Below are 19,228 nucleotides of genomic sequence, written 5' to 3'. Positions count from 1 at the left end.
AATTATATATATTTTTAATTAATGTACTTGAAAAAGAAAGCGATTCGTATATACTAAAATTATACGACTTTTTTTTAATTGAGTGAATAAAATGTATAAATGACCCATAAAATGGGTTTCGTTTGATCATAAGTCAGTTAGAGTTTGGCCTTTAGCACTGGAGACAAGTATGCAAACAGGGTATATACCGCCCAAGCAGAAAACTCCGAAAGTAGAAACAAGCATACACACGTACGGGGGCAGGGTTCGGGCTATCTCGGCCAATCACGGCAAGACGCTCACCAAGGTAGTTCAATTCAAATTTAAACGGTCGAGGACGGAGATCCCGCGGACACGGAAATTGTTTTTAAGGTAATTGTTTCATAAATTACAGTGAAGTATGTGTTTTAATCTGCAGTTTGTGTGGCGGAACTCGATTTAAACCGTAAGAGCAAAGTTTTGTAATTTAATGTAGAAGTTCCTTTTCGTACTAAGGGTATCTGCCGTCAACGTTAGCGATCATACGAAGGGGTTTAGTGTCGGTGTTGTCTTTACGTAATTTAATCAAAGCTGATATAAAAATTAGCTTGTCCCAGTAAGATTTTCTATCTTGGTTTAACTCGATAATTACGCAAGTTAAGTTTGGTTAATGTAAATGCTAAAAACTGTTGACACAGTGGCTTTGTTTAGGCTCACATCACACTCGGTAAGTTACTAAAGTCGGACCTCTGTTATAGGGGTCTATTAAAAGTTTATCTGAGCTGAGTTAACGCTAAATCGTGTGATTTTTCACTGTAAACGTAAATATTACGTTTTCATGTGATTGATTGATGATTAGCAGGCACTTTTATATGAGTGCTATATCCAAGCAGGTGTGGATCACCGTGCAACACCCTAGTTTGTCTCCATTGTATTGGTTACTAGTACACCCAAGTCTCATCGGAGACGCCAACGTTATTTTAACAGCTACTTAATAAAACTTGGCTTTACCACGTTGTTACTGTCTTGTCAAAATAAATGTGGCACATGATATGCAAGTGACTGTTGTTGTTCTTGGTGTGCTTAATGGTAAATACAACTGCACCTCGGGTAACACGAAAGATCACTACTGTTTTTTTTTTTTTTTTAAATACAGAGTACAGTGTTAAAATGTCGAGTGGGTTTTAAACGCAAAATGATTTATTGAGTGGCAGTACAGCTTTGAAGTGAGGAAAACATTTCTTTGGGTTTTATTATTAGGAAAAAAAACAAAAGTGCAACTTAAATATCATGACAGGTTTTTACACATTTTTGATGTCCAAAAAATGTGTGAAAAGGCAGATTTCTGCCATTACTATATACAGATCTGCCTTGCATACAGCGGTAGTCAACCACTAAAGGCCCAATTTAATAATAATGGTTTATATACTCAATCTGTGGCTGTTCATGATGAAGAAATAAGCTTTTTTTCTTTGTATCTGTTTTAACAATAATCCACCTCTTAGCCCACAACAGAGCATGTCCCGCCTGCCAGTAATGTCAAGTAAGAGGGTACTGGCGTGCAGCAGCGCGGAGAACGCCCAGGACTTGGCACCTGCACAGGTTTGTGTAAACCCTTCTGTTTACCTTTTTACTGCTACTGACTGACTTTTAGATTACTGTTAAGTATTTGTGAGTTTAATTTTTGCTGGAGGTGAGTCATCCTCACATGCACATGCAGGTATCTTAGAAGGCTAGTAAACCACAGCTGGCCATGCTGCTTTGCCTGAAAAGGTTTAGATGGTAAACCAAATTTCTTCTTATTGTTGCAATACAGCAGCTGCAGGGTTTGTGATATAAAGGAGTTCTTGTTGTGGTACTTCAGCATGGAAGCTCTTCTGGGACATCTATCCCATGTGATGGATTTTGTGTGGCAAATGTGCATTTGGGGGGGAGGTTTTACCCTGAAACCTGCGCAAGACTCAGGTTTGTTCTCACTGTATGCTAATGGGGTCTTTTGTTTTGCAGAAGAGACTCCGTAAGGATGCAGATCCGGTTAAACCAGCGGCTACGGTCATTGGTACCAAGCGACCTGCTCTCGCAGCAACCCGAGCACCTATCTGTAAGTAACGTCTCAATCCCGAGTGTTGAAATCTTTTTGTTTTACTCCAAACTACATTGGGTTATGTCGGAGAACTACTTTATCTCAGTAACGCATTTCATTAAGACGCTGTCCCCGAACTAAACCAGTCAAAAAGTAAAACTGCATTAACTTTATCTAAAAAAATCATTGAGTAGAACACGTTTTCACATTGTATATTGTGCTTCTGTCCTCTTATCATTTTGACGAAAATGTCCTTTGTTTCACTCTCTCCAACACAGCTAGGCCACTCAGAGCTGCAGGAGCTGCCACTGTAGCTGCAGCTCCGTCTAGAGGTAAGAAATGCTAAGTGTGTGGCAGAACTTTAGACACTGTGGTCACAAACCTTCATCTGGAGCAGTGATTAAGCAGTTTAAAGTTTAATCAAGTTTGTTCATGGACAGTGTCATATCTTATGTAGCTTGGTCCCAGATGAACATGTGATCATTTAATGCATCTATTTACTGTTTAGGTGTCATTAAGCAGTCTGTAGCTTCAACTGCAGCAAAGGGAGGCAACATGAAACAACCCGTTGCATCCACCGGCACAAAAACAGGTGAGAAATTAATTCTGCTCGACAACAACTAACTTTCTTCTGACAACTAAACGTTTATATTTTGGGGCTTTGATTTGTTAGTAACCCCCCATAAATTTTAAATGCTTTTGAAAATGTTTCAAAGTGTGAAAAAAGTGACCCAGTAAATTGAAATAAGCCACGATTCTGAGTGAGTTTGTGCAAAGACGACCATAAACATGAAGCGCCTAAATGTAATTCAGCCGTCACTGTTTCATCTTTATGCATTTGAAGTTTAAAGGTTGCTTCTGTAGAATAGTTTTTCTTAACAGACCAAAAAAACCAAATTGAAAATGTTGCGTTTGTGTACAGGTGGAACACAAAAACGAAACCCTTGGGATCTGAAGGGCAAGGTCAGCGACATGGAGGATAAGGTCCGTAACTACCAAATAAAAGTTAAGACTCTGAATCAGGAAAATGAGGTTCTGCAAGACTCGGTGTCCCAGAGCCAAAGAAAAATTGTGCAAGTTGAGAAGGAGCTTCAGATACAGAGGAGCCAGATCGGGTACGAGGACTATTTCATTTGGAAAATAAACGTACAGTTAGGAATTTTACTCCTGAAATTGTCGTGTTAATCATTGACAACTTGACTTTGCTTTTATGTTCTGGGATTTTTAGGGAGTATGAGAGGAAGCTGCAGGTGTTGGCAGGAGTCCAGGATGAGCTGGAGAAAGTCTTGAGCGATAAGAACTTTCTTCAGAAGGAGCTCACCAACTTGGAGGGGAAATACAAAGTGATGGAGACTCTCCGAGACAGCCAAGAGACGGAGCTGCAGACTCTGAAGGTAAAAGATTGACTGAACAGCAGCTGAGAATAGCCGTGCTTGTTTTTTATCACTAGATAAACGTACAGATGGGCCGACCTGCCGAACCTTAATATCATTTGTCGTTCTTTCTGCTCCAGATGAAGCTCTCTGTGCAGGAGTCAACGCTGGCCCGTGTGCAGGCAAACCTCAGAGACTCCGAGGAGGAGGTTCGGTCTCTGAAAGAAACTGTTGCCCAGCAGAAGGATGAAATTTACGCCGGAGAGATGGAGCGCAGACGGCTCCACAACACCATACAAGAGCTCAAGGCAAGTTTGCCTCTGTTAGCAATAAAAGTGCCTCTTCATGTGCACAAATTGTTCTTTAAATCCAATACTGACTCTGATAACAAAATGTGAATGTTTTCTCTGTTCTTTGGTTATTTTTGGTGTGTGCTGGTCACATTTGTCCAATCATCCTTCGGCTTTTGCTGCAACCAATAAAATATTAAGTTTCAGTCTCTCTCTTGCAGGGTAATATCAGAGTGTTCTGCAGAGTGCGTCCTCTGGTAGGTGGAGGCTTTCCCAAGCATATACAACTCGCCACAAGTGACAATAAAGCGATAACGCTGGCTAAAACTGAGGAGGTAAGAATGAGGACGCTTAACGCATGTTTAAAGAAACTGTTGGCTGTAGAGAATTTGATTTGTGTGAGTTAACATGTGTTAGTGTCAGCGTAGATGCGCTTAACAAAGAGGAAGCACAAACAAACAACTGAACTGAGTTTTTGTGCTTTTCAGTCTCACACGGGCAAAACTGTCGACACTCAGAAGAATTACAACTTCAGCTTCGACCGTGTGTTTGGTCCTCGGGCCTCCCAGCAGGAGGTGAATATCACATTTTACTGTTTTTCATTTTGTGGTCCCCGCCTGTGCGTGGAGGAAATTCCTAAATTTGTCTTTATCTTCAGGTCTTTGAGGAGATCTCACTGCTGGTGCAGTCGGCACTGGACGGCTACAACGTCTGCTGCTTTGCCTACGGTCAGACCGGAAGTGGGAAGACGTACACCATGGAGGGCGACGAGTTTGACGAGACCAGAGGTGTCATTCCCAGAGCTGTGCAGCAGATCTTTAAAGCTGCAGGAAAACTGGGAGAACAAGGCTGGGAGGTTGGTTTGGTTTGTGTTTGAATGTCTGAAAAGAAGGTCAGTGGTAGGAATTTTACATTTGGTTTTACACGGTGGTAGAGCAGCAGCTTTTAAAGTGCAGACTATCTGAGAGACTTGAGTAGTTAGTGTTACAGGTTGTTCGTCTGAGACCAGACTGCTTTTCTACCACAGTCGGCCATATTTCCTTAAGCACCAAAGATGATTTTGAGCATACAGATATGAGTGGAGCTTTTATGATTAATCTGCCGCACTGTTAATGTTGTGCTTTTCTTTTATCCACAAAAGTCTCACTTTAGTGTTAAATTGCTTCTGCTCCTCAGCGTCAGAGGGATTTCATACTGCGGTCTGCTGTGTGCCCTCGCGGTGCTTTTATGAGGGAATGTGCTCATTTTAGTTTTTATTTCAGTTCACGTTCACAGCGAGCTTTGTCGAAATTTACAATGAGACCCTGAGGGACCTTCTGTACACCGGCAAGTCCAGCAAGAGACCTGAGCACGAGATCCGCAAGACAACCAGCAACGAAGTGACAATCACTAATCTCACCTATGAGCGGGTCTGCAATGAGGATCAGGTACAGCAGACAGACATCTGTAGCTCAGAACAAAATTTATTTCAAATCAGCTGACAAATTGTTACCAAACGTTGCAAATATATCAAACTTTATCGATGCTCTGTGTTTTAAAACGTTCCCTCATCCTCTCAGGTTCTCGGTCTGATTGCTTTGGCCAATCGTAATCGCTCCACTGCCCAGACAGCCCAGAATGACCGCTCGTCTCGCTCCCACTCAGTCTTCCAGCTGGATATTGAGGGAGTCAATGCCGGCAGGGATGTCAAGTGCAAATGTGAGTATAATCCCACTGGAAGTACCAGCGTCAGGAATGTGGTTTCTTCTTTTTGGATCTATAATATTGAGTCTGGTTAGTTATTGTTACTGTAACCAGTGCAAAATCTGCTCTGATGACTCAGCGTTAATGTTTGAGCGCTAAAAGAAGTATTGTGTTTTGTAAAGTATTAAAATTACATTTAATGGAAGGAAAAACTGAACACTGCTTCCTATAAGAGTTGCTTTTCTCTGTGTGTGTAGCCACTCTGTGCCTGGTGGACTTGGCTGGCAGTGAGCGAATGGTGAAGAGCCAGTCTCAGGGCGACCGTTTCAAAGAGATGACCGCCATCAACGGCTCGCTGTCCAACCTGGGCATCGTTATCGCCGCTCTGGCCAACAAGGTCTGCAGCTGCAGTTTCTGTAGTCTTAGACGGCACACCTGCTTTCTTTACGTTTCCAGTATTAATGATTTTTTTTTGGCCTTTGTGTTTCAGGAGAGTTACGTTCCCTACAGGAACTCGAAGCTCACCTACCTCCTGCAGGGATGTTTGGGGGGAAACAGCAAAACGTGAGTTTGTTGGCATCACAAATCTTTATAATGACGATACATAAAACTGAAGGAATTAATCCCCAATAAATATTCAACTGAGAGTTTGATCTCATCACTTCAGATTGTGACTGTTTATTCTTTGGCGCTAATTTTGGATGTCTTTATCTCCAGCTTGATGTTTGTTAACATCGCCCCGGAGCCCGACAGCTTTGGGGAAACTCTGAACTCATTGAGGTTTGCCAGCAAGGTCAGTGCAGTCTTGTTTCCAGTGTTCATTGGACAGAGTACATTAATGATGTCCTTACATTAGCTGTTTATGGTAAACCAAAGCCATACTCCATATCCATTTTAATGAAAAACAATTCATACTCACGTTTTGTTTGAAGAGTAAGGATGTTCCTGGCGTCTTATTTACTAGTCGACTAATCGAGGGGGAAACAATTAGACTGACCAACTAAAGTAAAACTAAGGAACATTCAGATATTGAGTTAATTTTCAGAACTGTTTAATAGAAACTGTCAAACTAGACGCAGATGTATTTTTAATCACATTCTGTTAAATACAAATAAAAATGCATTACTACAAAAGATGTTCTATTAAAATATGACAATCATTTGAGAATCTAAAAGTACAACGGAGTGTGGCGCGTTGTGTCCGTTTTCTAGTCAGGTTGTGGGGGCAGCAGGAAGGACCACTCCTGACCACAGCTGATAGATATAAACTTGCTAGCATGACCGGGGATGCTGGGGCCTCCTTCTGGTAGGACGTGCCCAGTTGGAACCTCCTGGGCCAGGTGGCTGTCACCTTTTGATGCGAAGGAGTAGTGACTCTACTCTGAGCCCCTCCCCCATTGACTTAACCGCTCTCCTAAAGGAGAGGTTTTCCACCTTTGAGAAGAGTAATTTCCTCTGCGTGTATCTACGATCTCAGTGTTAACAAGAAGATCAGGGTAGATTAATAGATTTATGGTGTTTCTCAACAACAGTGCGCCATCTGGTGGCAGATCGCTGCCTAACATTTAGAACACAATGTACCAGCATTGGGCATCAATTAAAATTTTAACATTTAGATTGAACGACTAGTAAGTCTGATACAGACTAGTGACAATTAGTCGACTAGTCACATATAAATCCCTGATAGAGCCCACAGAAGTGGCCTGCACCATGTGCTTTGCAGTTTAACCACCAAAACACTCGTCTGCAGTGGAATTTCTTTGAGCTAATCGATTTATTTTTTCTTCTAATTAATGTGGAAAATGGCGGCAAAAGTGGATGAAATGAGTGATTCCTAGAGTTACATGTCAGTTTACAGCATAGGGATTAAGTTTACAGTATAAATACCACTGAAGTGTACAAGGATTTGAAGTTTCACTGTAACTTTAACATTTTTGACAATTTTGTTTTGTTTTCTCCCCCGCAGGTGAACGACTGCGTCATCGGGACAGCGACTGCCAACAAAAAGTAGAAATTATTTTTAAAAAAAATCCTGAGTTTTCTACTTTTAGGTTCATCTCAGGTTTCCACACTCGCTGAGTTTGTCATGACTATATCATGATATATCAGTATCTATATCTATACATGTAAAAATGTCATTTCTTCTAATTAGTACTTCAAACAACTTGTCTGAATCTAAAATGCTTCAAACTTTCCATATATCTGTACTTGTGTGTAGTGATGCTAGCTTCACCACAAAAGGAGTTGCCGTGCATTTCAATAAAAAGAAAAAAGGAAAAAAAAATTGATTTCACACATTTAAGCTTTTCAGTCGGCCGTTCCTGACTATATTTTATATTTGTGCTCTGAAAGCAGGGCGTCAGTGTTTAGGTTTTTTCAAAGCAGCTGTTTTAGCATGAAGTGAGAGGTAAACTCAGAAATTACTGATTTTTGATTAATGTAACTCTTGTGTTTACCTGCTGTTGGAAGTGAACGACGGTAACATTGAGTGTTTTCACCAATGTTAGATTATGTTTGTATATATACTGTATAATGGCTATTTTACAAGTAGTATGTTTCGTGGGAATTGTTTATTTTTGACATGTACACATGTACGCATTACATTTACTCTACAAATAAAACCAAATTTAAAGGCTGTTGCATTTTATTGCCTTTTTCTTTCCTTTTCTTTCTTAAAGTTATGAAGGCATCATGGATTGCCGTTCACTGCTTTGAATGGACAGACTGGTCTTAATGTGGATCGTTGTAATCTTCAGTATTGATATTTGTAAATGTTAACGATGAGTTTTTTTTTTTTTTTAATGATGTATAACGTTTGTAATGATTATACAAAGTTATATATGATTATTCATCCATTTATTAGTTAGGCAAGCTGTTTATGCATTTTAAATATTAAATTATCAATTTTAAATCATGATCTAATTCTTGCCCTGGTCCATACTGTGAAGGCACGACAGAAGTATATGTAAGGGCTAAGGTTTCCTCGGTGTCCAGTACAAAATGTAAATTTGAACTTCATATTTTCTTTCAAATGAACGTTTTTAAAGTTTCCTCTCTAATGTGTTGTATTTAAATAGTTAAAGTTTAAACCCAGCCTGCAGTCAGATTTAGTTGTTTGTTTGTAACCCGGTAGTTTTCAGCAGCAGTGATGTATGAGCAGCATGTTTGAGTGTTTTCAGGATTTTTTTTTTTTTTTTTTAGTTTATTTTGTGTCGGCCAAAGTCTGGCTCGTCTGTCTGGGTCGCTCTTAAAGGCGACGTGTGGCTGTCTGCTGCTGCGGAGATCAGCTGCGAGGAGCTTTTTCTCAAAAATGCTCCCCAAACTTCAGGGCCTGGATGAACCGGCAGGACCCGCCGCCCTCCGCTCGGTCAGAGGCCGGACTGTAACGGGCTCAGGTGTCAACTGAAAACGGTGAGTTTAACGTCGGCGGCGGCCCGACTGGGCTAGCTAGCAGGCTAACGTCACATCTGTGCGGCTGTGATTGGAGTCCGGAGCTCTGACGGTTTTCCAGATGCCGCCGTTTGTCTGTCTGAACGGAGAACACCGCCACCGGGGAAAAAACATCTGCACCACGAGCACAGCTGCATTTCCAACCAGCAGCTTCGCTTTTGTAGCGGTAAAGTTAAAGTGTGCAGTCCAGCTGTTGATTTTTTTTTCTTTTTTTTCTCCCCATAAAGTCTGCCGGTTACGTCCGGCGTGGACTGTGCGGGTTTCTGATGATTAATTAATGAGTTTAATGAAGGAGGCTCTGCACAGATGTGCTGCTCGAGTTTAATGTGAAGTTCAGACGGACACCGATGATGTCAGCTGTCATAACTACAGTAAATATTTGATGTGCAGCATAAACTGAGCAGCTGATTATAATTGGGCGTTTAGGTTTGTTATTGAACTCAAGTATTTATTTTTATTTCACTTTTTGATTTTAACTTGTTCTGTTTTTGGTTTCAATCGTGTTTATGTTACTGAGCTGTTCTGGTTGCAGCTCTTCTGTCAGAGGTTGTGTTGATGGTTTTTGGCTGCTGTAACTTTTGGGATTACTAAAGTTTCGTTTGTGTGTGATGTGCAGCCTGTCAGTGATTTCAGGCTCACAGACAGGCGGATAAAATCAGGCTGTCACTGTCCTCTAACTGAGGCTATCTGCTCCCTTAATGACTGGACAGATTTCCAGTGTTTCTGAGGTAAAATTCAAATCCTTTCAGAGCATTAACATCTCTAATGAAGTCAGTTTCTCTGTCTCTGTCATCGTCAATGAGTTCAACATGATTATATATATAAACTTAAACCATTTTAACTGAAACATATAGCTTTGAGTTTTCAGGTAACATTATTTCTTTCCATTTAATTTATTTAAATTAGTGCTGTCAATAGATCAAAAAAAATTAACTAATTAATCGCACAATTTTCTGTAATTAATCGCAATTACCTGATCAATAGCCTAATTGCAATTACTTAACTTTATATTTAAGCTTGTAACTGACATTTATGCAACATAATGAAGTAAATGCAGAATAAACACAAAGAATCTTTGAATGTTCACTTTTGGGGAGGACCTTCAAGTCCTTGAAACGAGGAACCAAAGCTATGTAAAGCGTGTGTTCTCAACGATTTTAATAGGTCTGAGGTTTGTTGCAATCCACTTGGCAATTGTGTCAGTCAATTGTCGTGTCCAAAATCATGGGCTGCATCCTCCTGAGGCCGCATTTGTAGACCAATTATGTCACAGCGACGCGCCGAAGGCTGTCCAAATTCGTAGACTCCTCCGAATGCAGCCGACAAATGCGTCCTCCTTTTCCCCGAATTTGAAGGATGGGTCGGGTGTGTCCTTCTTGGCCCACCATATCCCAGAATTCATAGCGCGGCCCAGCCAAGCTCCAGTTTCCGGCAATGGCGGCCGCTACTAAGTTTTAAAATTACTTTTATTAATCTTTCCGGGCCACAAAATAAACTTTAAACATATTTTCAGGCGAGAATGTGGGTTAGCTCGTTGATAATTAAAAATGAACACAAAAAACGGAGAAAGATTTCGGGGTCCATTTTCGTGCCGTGGCGCTGACAACCGGAAATACTCTGAATTAAGGGCGGGAGTAGATCGAGAAGGCTAGACCGTCCAATTCCATAGCCGTTTACTTCCGGCCTACCCGACCTCCTGAGTACCCGGCCCACGTAGACCGCGAAGGCCGGGTCCTCAGGAGGATGCAGCCCATGAATTTGGACACGACCAATATGTCCGAGACTTACTGAGTCCCCGATGCTCCGTGAGTGGTTTGTCGCAGCTGGGTGACGCATTAGCCAAAGTGCTAGCAGCATCCCCGACTAACATATGATTCGCGTCAATGTGATATTTTAAGCTGGAAGTGCTTCGGTGAAAAGAAAATTCCTTCCTGCACAATGTGCATAATACTTTGTGTCGGTTGACTGTTCTGTCTTGTTATTTTTTAATACTCAAATTTCCCATCGAGAGGGCCAGTGTGCGTTTATCATCTTCAGCTGCCCGTCACTACCAGATCAACTGCCCATTTGCGCATGTGTGAAGGTAACTCTACTTGGACAAATTGCCCGACAAATGCGTTGACAGAAACACTTAAGGGATTTTGAGTCATCCTGCACTCCAGATGCGTTAATTGCGATTAAAATTTTTAATCGTGTTGACCGTGATGGCGGATTAATTTGCGTTAATGCTGTAATTTTGACAGCACTAATTTAAATGTAATTTATTTTGGAATGAAAAGGTCAGATTAAAGGAAAATATTACTTCTGATGTTCAAAGAAAGTGCGTCACAGTTAAATTTATAGTTATTATTTAAATAACCTGCCTGCATATCATTACATCAGAAAAGACCGACAGGTGTAGGTGATGATGTAAGACTGCACCAGCGTTACTCTGAGCTGTATAAGCACCATCAGTGAGTCTGCAGTCATTCCTTAAATTTTCCATAAATATGTTTACCAAAACTTTTATAAAGTTACAGATGCTCATTTTATCACATGTTACTTAGTTTACCTTAATTACTGATCAATATCTTCAAGTTTACATTTATATTGCCTACAGTCACATTCCTCTGTGATGCACTTTGTTTGAAATCCAGCATAGTTGAGTTTAAAGCCCTTCACCTCTAAAATTATCATCAATTTAATCAGAGATTCGGCAATTGATTAGCTGATTGACAGAAATTACATCAGTAACGATTATTTAATCATTAATTTTGTGTAATTTTAAAGACACAGCTAAAATTATGTTTCCACTCTGAGGATTTTCAGCTTTTCTGTAATTTTTTTGTAATTATTTGAAGTTTCAATCTCTTCTCTTTATATATTTATTAAAATGAAAGGAACTAAATTTAAAAAAAAAAGATTTGTTTATATAGAAAACAACTGTTGATTGTTTCAGCACAGCTGCGAACGTTTTATAGAAAGATCTGAACCCTCTGCCGTGAGCGAGGTGGAGATTTGTTGCAAGGCTGTTGTCCCGCTCTAGTTCCAACAACCCAGTAACCCAATAAACTGCAAACTGCAGTCACGGTTGTTTTTATAAATAAAACAGACGTTTTTCTTAACATGATATTTTATTTAATACTTAATTACTTGAGAGGTGCAGTCATGTGACCCATTCAAAGAGCTTCCTCCATACTTGAATAGATTCACTGTTCGTGTCATTTAAAGCCTCAGATTTAAAGCCTCAGATTTAAAGCCTCGTCAGCACAACCTGCCAGTCAGCAGTAACAAACCAGGAAGTTTAACCTCCGGCTGTGGGAGTCATGAAGGTTTTTCTTCCTCACAGATGCAGTCTGTGCCCATGGAGGTGGGAAGCAGCAGCGGCAGCGGCTCAGTGGTTCAGGTTTGCTTCCCCGGCGCTCAGACCTCGGTGCTGGACAGCCTGAACCGGCAGAGAGAGGACGGCAGCCTCTGCGACCTCTCCATCCATGTCCAGGGACAAGTGTTCAAGGCCCACCGCTGCGTCCTGGCTGCGTCCTCGCCTTACTTCCACGACCAGGTGGATGAACGCACCGACTCTCGCTCAGCCTTGGATCTTTATTAGCGTCAGACAAGAATAGCCGTCGCAGTTTGTGCCTGAGCAAAACTTCAGAACATTAGATTGCCTATAGAAAGACAGACAGGTGACAGGATTAGTTGGTCTCACACGGTTGTGTAATCAGCAGCTTGTTTGCATTTTCTCCCAGTTTTCTCTGCTAACACAAAATCTGTGTCTTTGACACGCTGGAGACATAAAATGTGAATCTGTGTTTGAAGCCATCTGCCGCTTCTTATTTCTACCTCAGACAAACAGAATAAACGAGGCGAGACAGAATAGATGTGAACAGTCACGCAGGTTAATTATACGGGAGCTCAGAGTTAGAAGATAATAAAGACGTACTGTGTGACAGCAGCCTCACACAAACACTTTACTTGTGCTTTTTTTATGCTGTAATTATTGGTTTTCGAGAGAGCCTCAGTCATCTGCCAAATATCTGCTTAGTGAAACTGGTGGGAGGTTTCATCAGACCCCTGTTACCTGTCTGAGGGGCTGGCAGACAGATTGACTGTCTGTGTACACCAGAAAATAACTTTGGACTCTGACCATGTGGGTGATGTTGCAGTGTGATGAAGGAGAGGAGGAGGAGGCAGGAGGGATCGTTACAAAATGAAAAAGCTTAATTATGTGATGTTTTGATCTCCATCTGCCTCCAGGTACTACTGAAGAACATGTCCACGGTCTCCATCCCGGCAGTGATGGACCCGCTGGCGTTTGAGAGCGTGCTGAGCTGCGCCTACACGGGTCAGCTCCGGATGCTGCGCGATGACATCGTCAACTACCTCACAGTGGGCAGCGTCCTGCAGATGTGGCACATTGTGGACAAATGCACGGAGCTACTGAAGGAGGGCCGAGCCGCGGCGGCAGGAGGGAGCGGCGGAGGTGGAGGAGGTGGGGCTGTGCAGGATGGAATGAGTGGAGCTGGAGGATCAGCCAACTCTGGCTGTAGCAGCAGCAATGGTGACGGTGGAGCAGGTGGGGGTAATGGAGCTGCTGGTGCTGGAAGTGTTGGTCAAGTCCAGGTTGGGGAGTCTAACGAGCCCCCGCGAGCCTCCCAGCCTCCCAGCCGCCCGTCGGTGAGCGAGAGCCAATCACCCAGCAGCACCAACTACTTCAGCCCCAGGGACGGGAGCAGCTTTGGGGGAGGTGGCGCGGCTGCAACGGGAGCTTCTGGGGATGGAGGCGGGGCTAACAACACCCCCAGCTACTGCACTCCATCAGGAGGCGAAGAAGCCTTCCTTATTGAGGAGGAAGAGGAAGCCGAGGAGGAAGAGGAGGAGGTGCTGTACCATCAAAGGAAACGAGGAAGCACAGGAGGAGGAGGCAGCGGGAGGAGGAAGAAGATGAGCTCAGTGTCAGAGCAGGAGGTCGGGGTCAGCGACAGCTTTGGGGTTTCATCCTATCAGGTGAGGTCTGAGCAACCTGAAGATAGTCGACCTTTAATTTGTACGAAGAGCTTTTATTATGAAAGAAAAGTTGAACTTTAATAATCGAGTTAGTGTTTACAGTTTGTTTGTTCGTATCCTGTGTTTTCTGTACATAATGTGAAATATCTCAATAAAAGGACGGAGAGGACTCTGCGTTGCCGCTGCAGAAGCGTCCCACCTACAGCCAGCCCAGCATCATGCCTCGCAAGCAGTGGGTGGTGGTGAAAACCGAACGGACAGAGGACGACGACCTGATCGTGGTCTCCGGGGAGGAAGGAGGAGAAGACGAGGAGGACGAGGATGAGAGGGAGATGGAGCTGGCACGTGAGCGGGAAAGGAGCAACTTCAACATCTCAAACGTCAGGAGCCTTTCAGGCGAGCTCGGGGGCAGAGCGGAGAACGATATGGAGTCACAGGTGAGCTGGAACTGTAGTGTAATCAGATTACAGCTTTAATTATCCTGACAGTAGCTGAGGGGCGGTTTGCTTTGTAGAAATAATGACGCAGACCTGTTGTAAGCTGGTGCTGTGGTGGTTTTGCATATGACCAGTAGAGGGCGCTAAAACGCCACACAAAGAATTTCTATCTTTAGTTGAAATAAGTTACAGCAACCAGAATGTGTAAAAAACATAATTTTTAACAGAAAACTTTCTTGATTTGTGCATCTGCTCTACAAATAAACTTGATTGACAGATATTTTTATATAATCTTAACCTCTAATATGTTTCCCTGTGTGTAGGTCGACTACTGCCAGTCTTCAGAGGACTACCTCAAGTTTGAAGGAAGTCTCATGGACCAAACTTTAGCGCAACACCTTCACGACAGCGCTGCGGGTCAGAACCAGAACGCTAACCGGGCGGTTTCGGCGCTGCTGGGTCAGGTTCAGTCTGCAGCCTCGGCCCGGGCTCAGCTCTTCCCACTGGACATGCAGGGAAACCAGATCCTGCTGTACAGCCAGGCCTCCGGACTCCCGCTGGATGCTAGCGCGCCGCCTCTGGGGATGGCAGGCGGTATGATCGGAGGGTCGTCCTTCAAAGGTCCCAGTATGGAGCACGGTGCGGTCCACCTGTCGGTGCAGGGTGGTTTGGGGGTGGATGGCACAGAGAGCGGAGGAATCGGAGGCGGCAGCAGTGGCGGCGGCTCTGGGGGTTCAGGGAAAGTGTTCATGTGTCACTGCGGTAAGACGTTCACCCACAAAAGCATGAGGGACCGCCACATTAACATGCACCTGGACCTGCGGCCCTTCCACTGCCCCGTCTGCGCCAAGAAGTTCAAGATGAAGCATCACCTCACCGAGCACATGAAGACGCACACGGGCCTGAAGCCGTACGACTGCCTCGGCTGCGGCAAGAAGTTCATGTGGCGCGACAGCTTCATGAGGCACCGCTCGCACTGCGAGAGGCGCAGCGGGCTGGGAGAGAGCGGCGAAGGTGGAAGCGGCAGCGACGGAGGGAGGAGAGGCGGAGGAGGAGGTGAGGATGGTCCAGATCTGATTTCCTCCCCTCACCTCCTCCTGTCTGCAGGTGAGGGTGGGCAGGGAGGCGTCCTGGGAGGTGGCGCGAGGGGAGGAACGTCAGTGTTGTCCCCGCAGCACGGCGGCGGTAACAGCAGCAGTGCCGCTCTGAGCAACAACATGGCCGCTGCTGCAGGGGCGCTCCTCGGGGCGGTCTCCCAGAGCCAGGGATCTGTGATGTTTGGCGGTCTGGGGTTGGGTCGGGGTGCGTGTGAGGAAGACGTGTGCGAGGTCAGTGCCAATGAAAGTAGCGTGACTTAAACCAAATTGTGTGTCGAATCCAACGGGCGCCTCTTTCCAAGCAAACAGCTGCTGCTCTGAAAAGAAGAAGCTCAGTGAGAAACTCTGAAACTCTTTTAACTGCCGACAAGTTTCAAACAGAGGTCGAGTAAAAAACAGGCGAGGCTCCCGTTGGACACGCACAACCCGAAGGACCTCCTTTGAGTTTCCACTCATCTGCTGTGGTGTTTCTGAGACAAACGTGTGAAACTTGTTGTTGTCCGCAGTTCACAACACTCTGAATCGTGGCCTGGTAGAAGCGGACCTTCTGTCTCTGAGTATTTGTTTAAAACGCCTGAGACGATTCGTTTATTTCGAGTGAAGAATATGCGCGTGCGTCCGGAGGAAACCAAAAACTAAAAGACAGCGCTTCTCTAACCGTTACCTTCTGTGGGGACATTATAGTCTCAGTAGAGTAGAAAAATGGCTGTTCTGAATTGCTGTGACTTTCTGCAGTATTGTTTTGTGATATATTTGCTACGATTGGAGTAAAAAAAACATAAATCTGCAAAAACAAATTGAACCTGTGAAAAAATAATTGTTTTTTTTAAAGCTCCGGGGGTTCATGAAACTCTCAGCTGACTTAATCAGACGCTAAACGTTTGTTTGAACCAAGAAAAATGCAGATTTGTGTTTTTTCAAACTTTCCTCACAGCAGCAGCAACCCTGCAGACTTTCCTGCCTCAGACCCACAAAACAGACCAAACTCAGCACTGCCATGTTGTTTCAGATGATGCTGCTGGCACCAGTTTGAAGCCCAGCCTGAGGATTCAGCTCCGAGAAAACAAAGAGCCACGTGTAGCATATAGACTGTACGTAGAAGATGGACACAGCCATTATGACACGTCCTAGCTACTCAAACTACTGACTAAGGAGCACACCATAAGTGAGGAAACCGTATATATATAAATAGGCACAGATTTCTGCTATTTAGACTCATAACAGACTAATAATTTAAGATACGATAAATTATTTAATTCTCTGATACTTTTATTAAAAATGCTTCATAAACACAGTTCACTCAGACGATGTGAGGCCTGTAAGCTACAGTCAGTACCGTCAGTTTAGGGAGAAACATCCTAACTTTGGGACTTTGTAAAATCTAATGAAGGGAGTTATATGGAGTGCAATTGATATGAAGGGGGAAATATTAATAGAGGACAAGATAACTTTGTACCAGGCTTTAAACAGCTGGTTGGAGGCCTCGGGGCAGAACCAGATGAGCTTGAGGAGGTGACTGAACTCAGAAAATGGGTGGATGGCCTTGACATGTTTATTCCATCTCTGAAATAATCTGCATTTCATGCCCGGGCTTTTCCGTTTGGTATAAATGATAATAAATAATAAACTGTGCTCTTGCATGGGCTCAGAGTGTAAAACACCTGCTGGCCTCAAACTGAAGCTCAGCAAACATCAGCAAATACACTACAAAATAAAAGCTTTGAAACATCCAGCACAAACCACAGTTACACCATTAAAGTTTAAGTCTGTAGCAACAAAATGCAAACTGGACTTTAAACCTACGTTGGATTTACACGTGGTTCTTTATTTTAGCTGAAGCATCAGTCGCGCCGTCACAAAGGGAAGCCCGTTGATCTCAGTCATGCATGAAGGGAGGAATATTTCTTTAGGCTGACGTGTACAGCTCGAGCCTGACTGAAGTGACCTTCAAACATGTTCGCGTGTAGAAGTTCAAAAGTCGAAGCTAAATTTATTTCAGCTCTACACAAACACAAACACTACCTGTAACTGATCACTTCCCCTCCAGAGCTTTTATAGCTGGAGGCGACTAACTTACTGTTTTGCTGCTGCTTTCACTTTATTACTTTGTTGTTTGCAGAGTTTTTTGGCTTTGAGGAGTATAAAATATTCTTATTGCTGTAAATATATAGAAATATACGTCATCTACTCATCAGGCCGGGAGCGACGTTTAGATGCAGATGCTGTTTGATCTGATTTTTCAGAGGAGGAAGTCTGTGAGAGTTTCTCTACCCTCCTACCCTGCAGCCATCTGTTCAGTAATGTTTAGTTCACTGAGGTCTTATCTAAGCTACACAGTGTACCTCCTCTGAGTGTCTCACAGCACATTTAGATAAAGTTATGGAGGCGGGTGAAGACTGAACCTCATCTTCAGCAGCTGTTCTGCACACTGAGAGTCAAATATCCTTAATTCTGTTTGTTATGAAGAGAGATTTCTGTCTTTAATTATATTTTTATTATTATAATCACACTTTTTCTGCCTTTTTAAAATTTCTTTAAAGGTTCTTTGAGGAAAATGTGTTCCAGAAGTGTGTAAATGAAGGTTTTAGTAGACTGCGTTATACCAGTGCATCTCAAAAAATTTGAATGTTATTAAAAAGTTTATTTTTTCATAATTCAAATGGAGAAAATCTTCACATATTCTGTATTCATTACATGTAATGTTTCATGCCTTTATGGAAGCATATTACCAGGAAGCTGGCTGAATGAAAAAAATTGAAAATCTGGAGAAGCAACAAAGATGAGCACGGCTTTGAGAGGATTGCTGAGAAAAGTCAATTAAAGAACCTGAAAGAGGCTCCAGGTGGAGACGTCATCAGGAAAGATGCTCCAGGAATGAGAAGCTCCCACTACTGAACCCGAGACAACAGAAGTGTGTTTCCCAGGATCAGGAGAAAAGGCCAAGGCTGTCGTTCAGATTAAAGTAAATTTTACATTTTATTTGGAAATGACGGAGGCAGAGTGAAGAGATGCACAGAGTCCAAGCTGTTTAATGTTTCTGCAGTCTGTGATGTCATCTGTCATCTACACAGCCGTCAGCTTCCATCTGATGAAGAGCTTCATGGAGACGTCGGTTTTCTTTTCAAGCAGCACCGAATGGTTTGATGACCACGTTGTTCTCTGATTGGTCCTCGAGCTCACCTGACTTTAGCATTAATGGAGAATCATCAAGAGAAAGATGAGAAACACTCGACCAGACGAGCTGAAGAGCGCCATCAGAGCAGCCTGGACTAATAATAATCATCACAGTTTGAAAACACGCTTCCAATATTTCACTTTATGTGTAATGAATATGAACATGGAATATATGAAAATTTGATAGTCGTGATATTCAAGTGTTCTGAGATGCACAATTATAAAACATAATTTAATAATTTTTTTTTTTGGGAGTAGACGATTAGATTTTGGAGCGTCATTTCAAAAATGTTACACATTGATGAGGGAACAATGACATCATTGCTGTACTGCTTAACCCTTAAAGCTAACAGGCTACCATAAAAACATAATAATATTAGTTATTATTGAGCTCATAGGGAGGAAGCTGATTTATATATACTTACTTTACATCTTTGGTGGGTCTCTATATGTAGAAGAACCTAATAGTATTTAAAACATAATGTAGAGGTCGTGCTTTAATTTTAATTTTCGGATATTTTCCTCAGTGTGGTTTTTAAATGTTACTAACTGGTTTGATGCAATTATTAAAAAAATAATTATTTGATTAATTAAGTAAAAATAGTCTTGAACTTTTGGACTGTTTTTTTGGAAAGCATTGTTTTTGTTTATTTACATGTTGCTTGCAGAAGTTTGACGTTTTTCTTTGTTCACTCACA

General features: G+C 42.8%; 2 protein-coding genes across 3 annotated transcripts; both read left to right on the top strand.

Annotated features, from left to right (window-relative positions):
* The first annotated feature begins 250 nt into the window (after nt 1-250).
* Nucleotides 251-7,948, top strand: kifc1 (kinesin family member C1). Of its 2 annotated transcripts, none has more exons than XM_087835166.1 (17): nt 251-351; nt 1,464-1,560; nt 1,966-2,059; nt 2,320-2,373; nt 2,550-2,633; nt 2,964-3,156; nt 3,270-3,435; nt 3,555-3,722; nt 3,926-4,039; nt 4,193-4,279; nt 4,363-4,560; nt 4,967-5,131; nt 5,264-5,402; nt 5,645-5,784; nt 5,878-5,951; nt 6,105-6,180; nt 7,353-7,948. In XM_087835166.1, the coding sequence occupies exons 2-17, from the start codon at nt 1,477-1,479 to the stop codon at nt 7,395-7,397; spliced, it is 1,881 nt and encodes a 626-aa protein (XP_087691292.1). In that variant the 5' UTR covers nt 251-351; nt 1,464-1,476; the 3' UTR covers nt 7,398-7,948. The 2 variants fall into 2 exon arrangements, with proteins under 2 accessions (XP_087691292.1, XP_087691291.1); XM_087835165.1 differs by lacking the exon at nt 251-351 and adding an exon at nt 371-424.
* A 665-nt stretch (nt 7,949-8,613) lies between these two features.
* zbtb22b (zinc finger and BTB domain containing 22b) lies at nt 8,614-18,768 on the top strand. The gene is made up of 5 exons (XM_087835164.1): nt 8,614-8,797; nt 12,165-12,377; nt 13,073-13,822; nt 13,981-14,259; nt 14,583-18,768. Exons 2-5 carry the CDS (start codon nt 12,165-12,167, stop codon nt 15,615-15,617), a joined length of 2,277 nt encoding a protein of 758 aa, XP_087691290.1. The 5' UTR covers nt 8,614-8,797; the 3' UTR covers nt 15,618-18,768.
* The last annotated feature ends 460 nt before the right edge of the window (nt 18,769-19,228 follow it).

The sequence above is a fragment of the Neolamprologus brichardi genome, chromosome 22 (genome assembly GCF_056152115.1).
Source record: "Neolamprologus brichardi isolate AB-2024 chromosome 22, ASM5615211v1, whole genome shotgun sequence".
Classification (NCBI taxonomy): Eukaryota; Metazoa; Chordata; class Actinopteri; order Cichliformes; family Cichlidae; genus Neolamprologus; species Neolamprologus brichardi.
The sequence above is the reverse complement of the archived record's forward strand: the minus strand, read 5'-3'. Positions and strand labels throughout refer to the sequence as shown.

Excerpts from the sequence above, each read along its gene's own strand:
- kifc1 (XM_087835166.1), top strand. The coding sequence starts at position 1,477 with ATGTCCCGCCTGCCAGTAATGTCAAGTAAGAGGGTACTGGCGTGCAGC. Across the intron at positions 1,561-1,965 it reads AGGACTTGGCACCTGCACAG|AAGAGACTCCGTAAGGATGC; the intron begins GTTTGTGTAAAC and ends TTTGTTTTGCAG. Across the intron at positions 3,436-3,554 it reads CGGAGCTGCAGACTCTGAAG|ATGAAGCTCTCTGTGCAGGA; the intron begins GTAAAAGATTGA and ends TTTCTGCTCCAG.
- zbtb22b (XM_087835164.1), top strand. The coding sequence starts at position 12,165 with ATGCAGTCTGTGCCCATGGAGGTGGGAAGCAGCAGCGGCAGCGGCTCA. Across the intron at positions 13,823-13,980 it reads TTGGGGTTTCATCCTATCAG|GACGGAGAGGACTCTGCGTT; the intron begins GTGAGGTCTGAG and ends TCTCAATAAAAG. Across the intron at positions 14,260-14,582 it reads AGAACGATATGGAGTCACAG|GTCGACTACTGCCAGTCTTC; the intron begins GTGAGCTGGAAC and ends CCCTGTGTGTAG.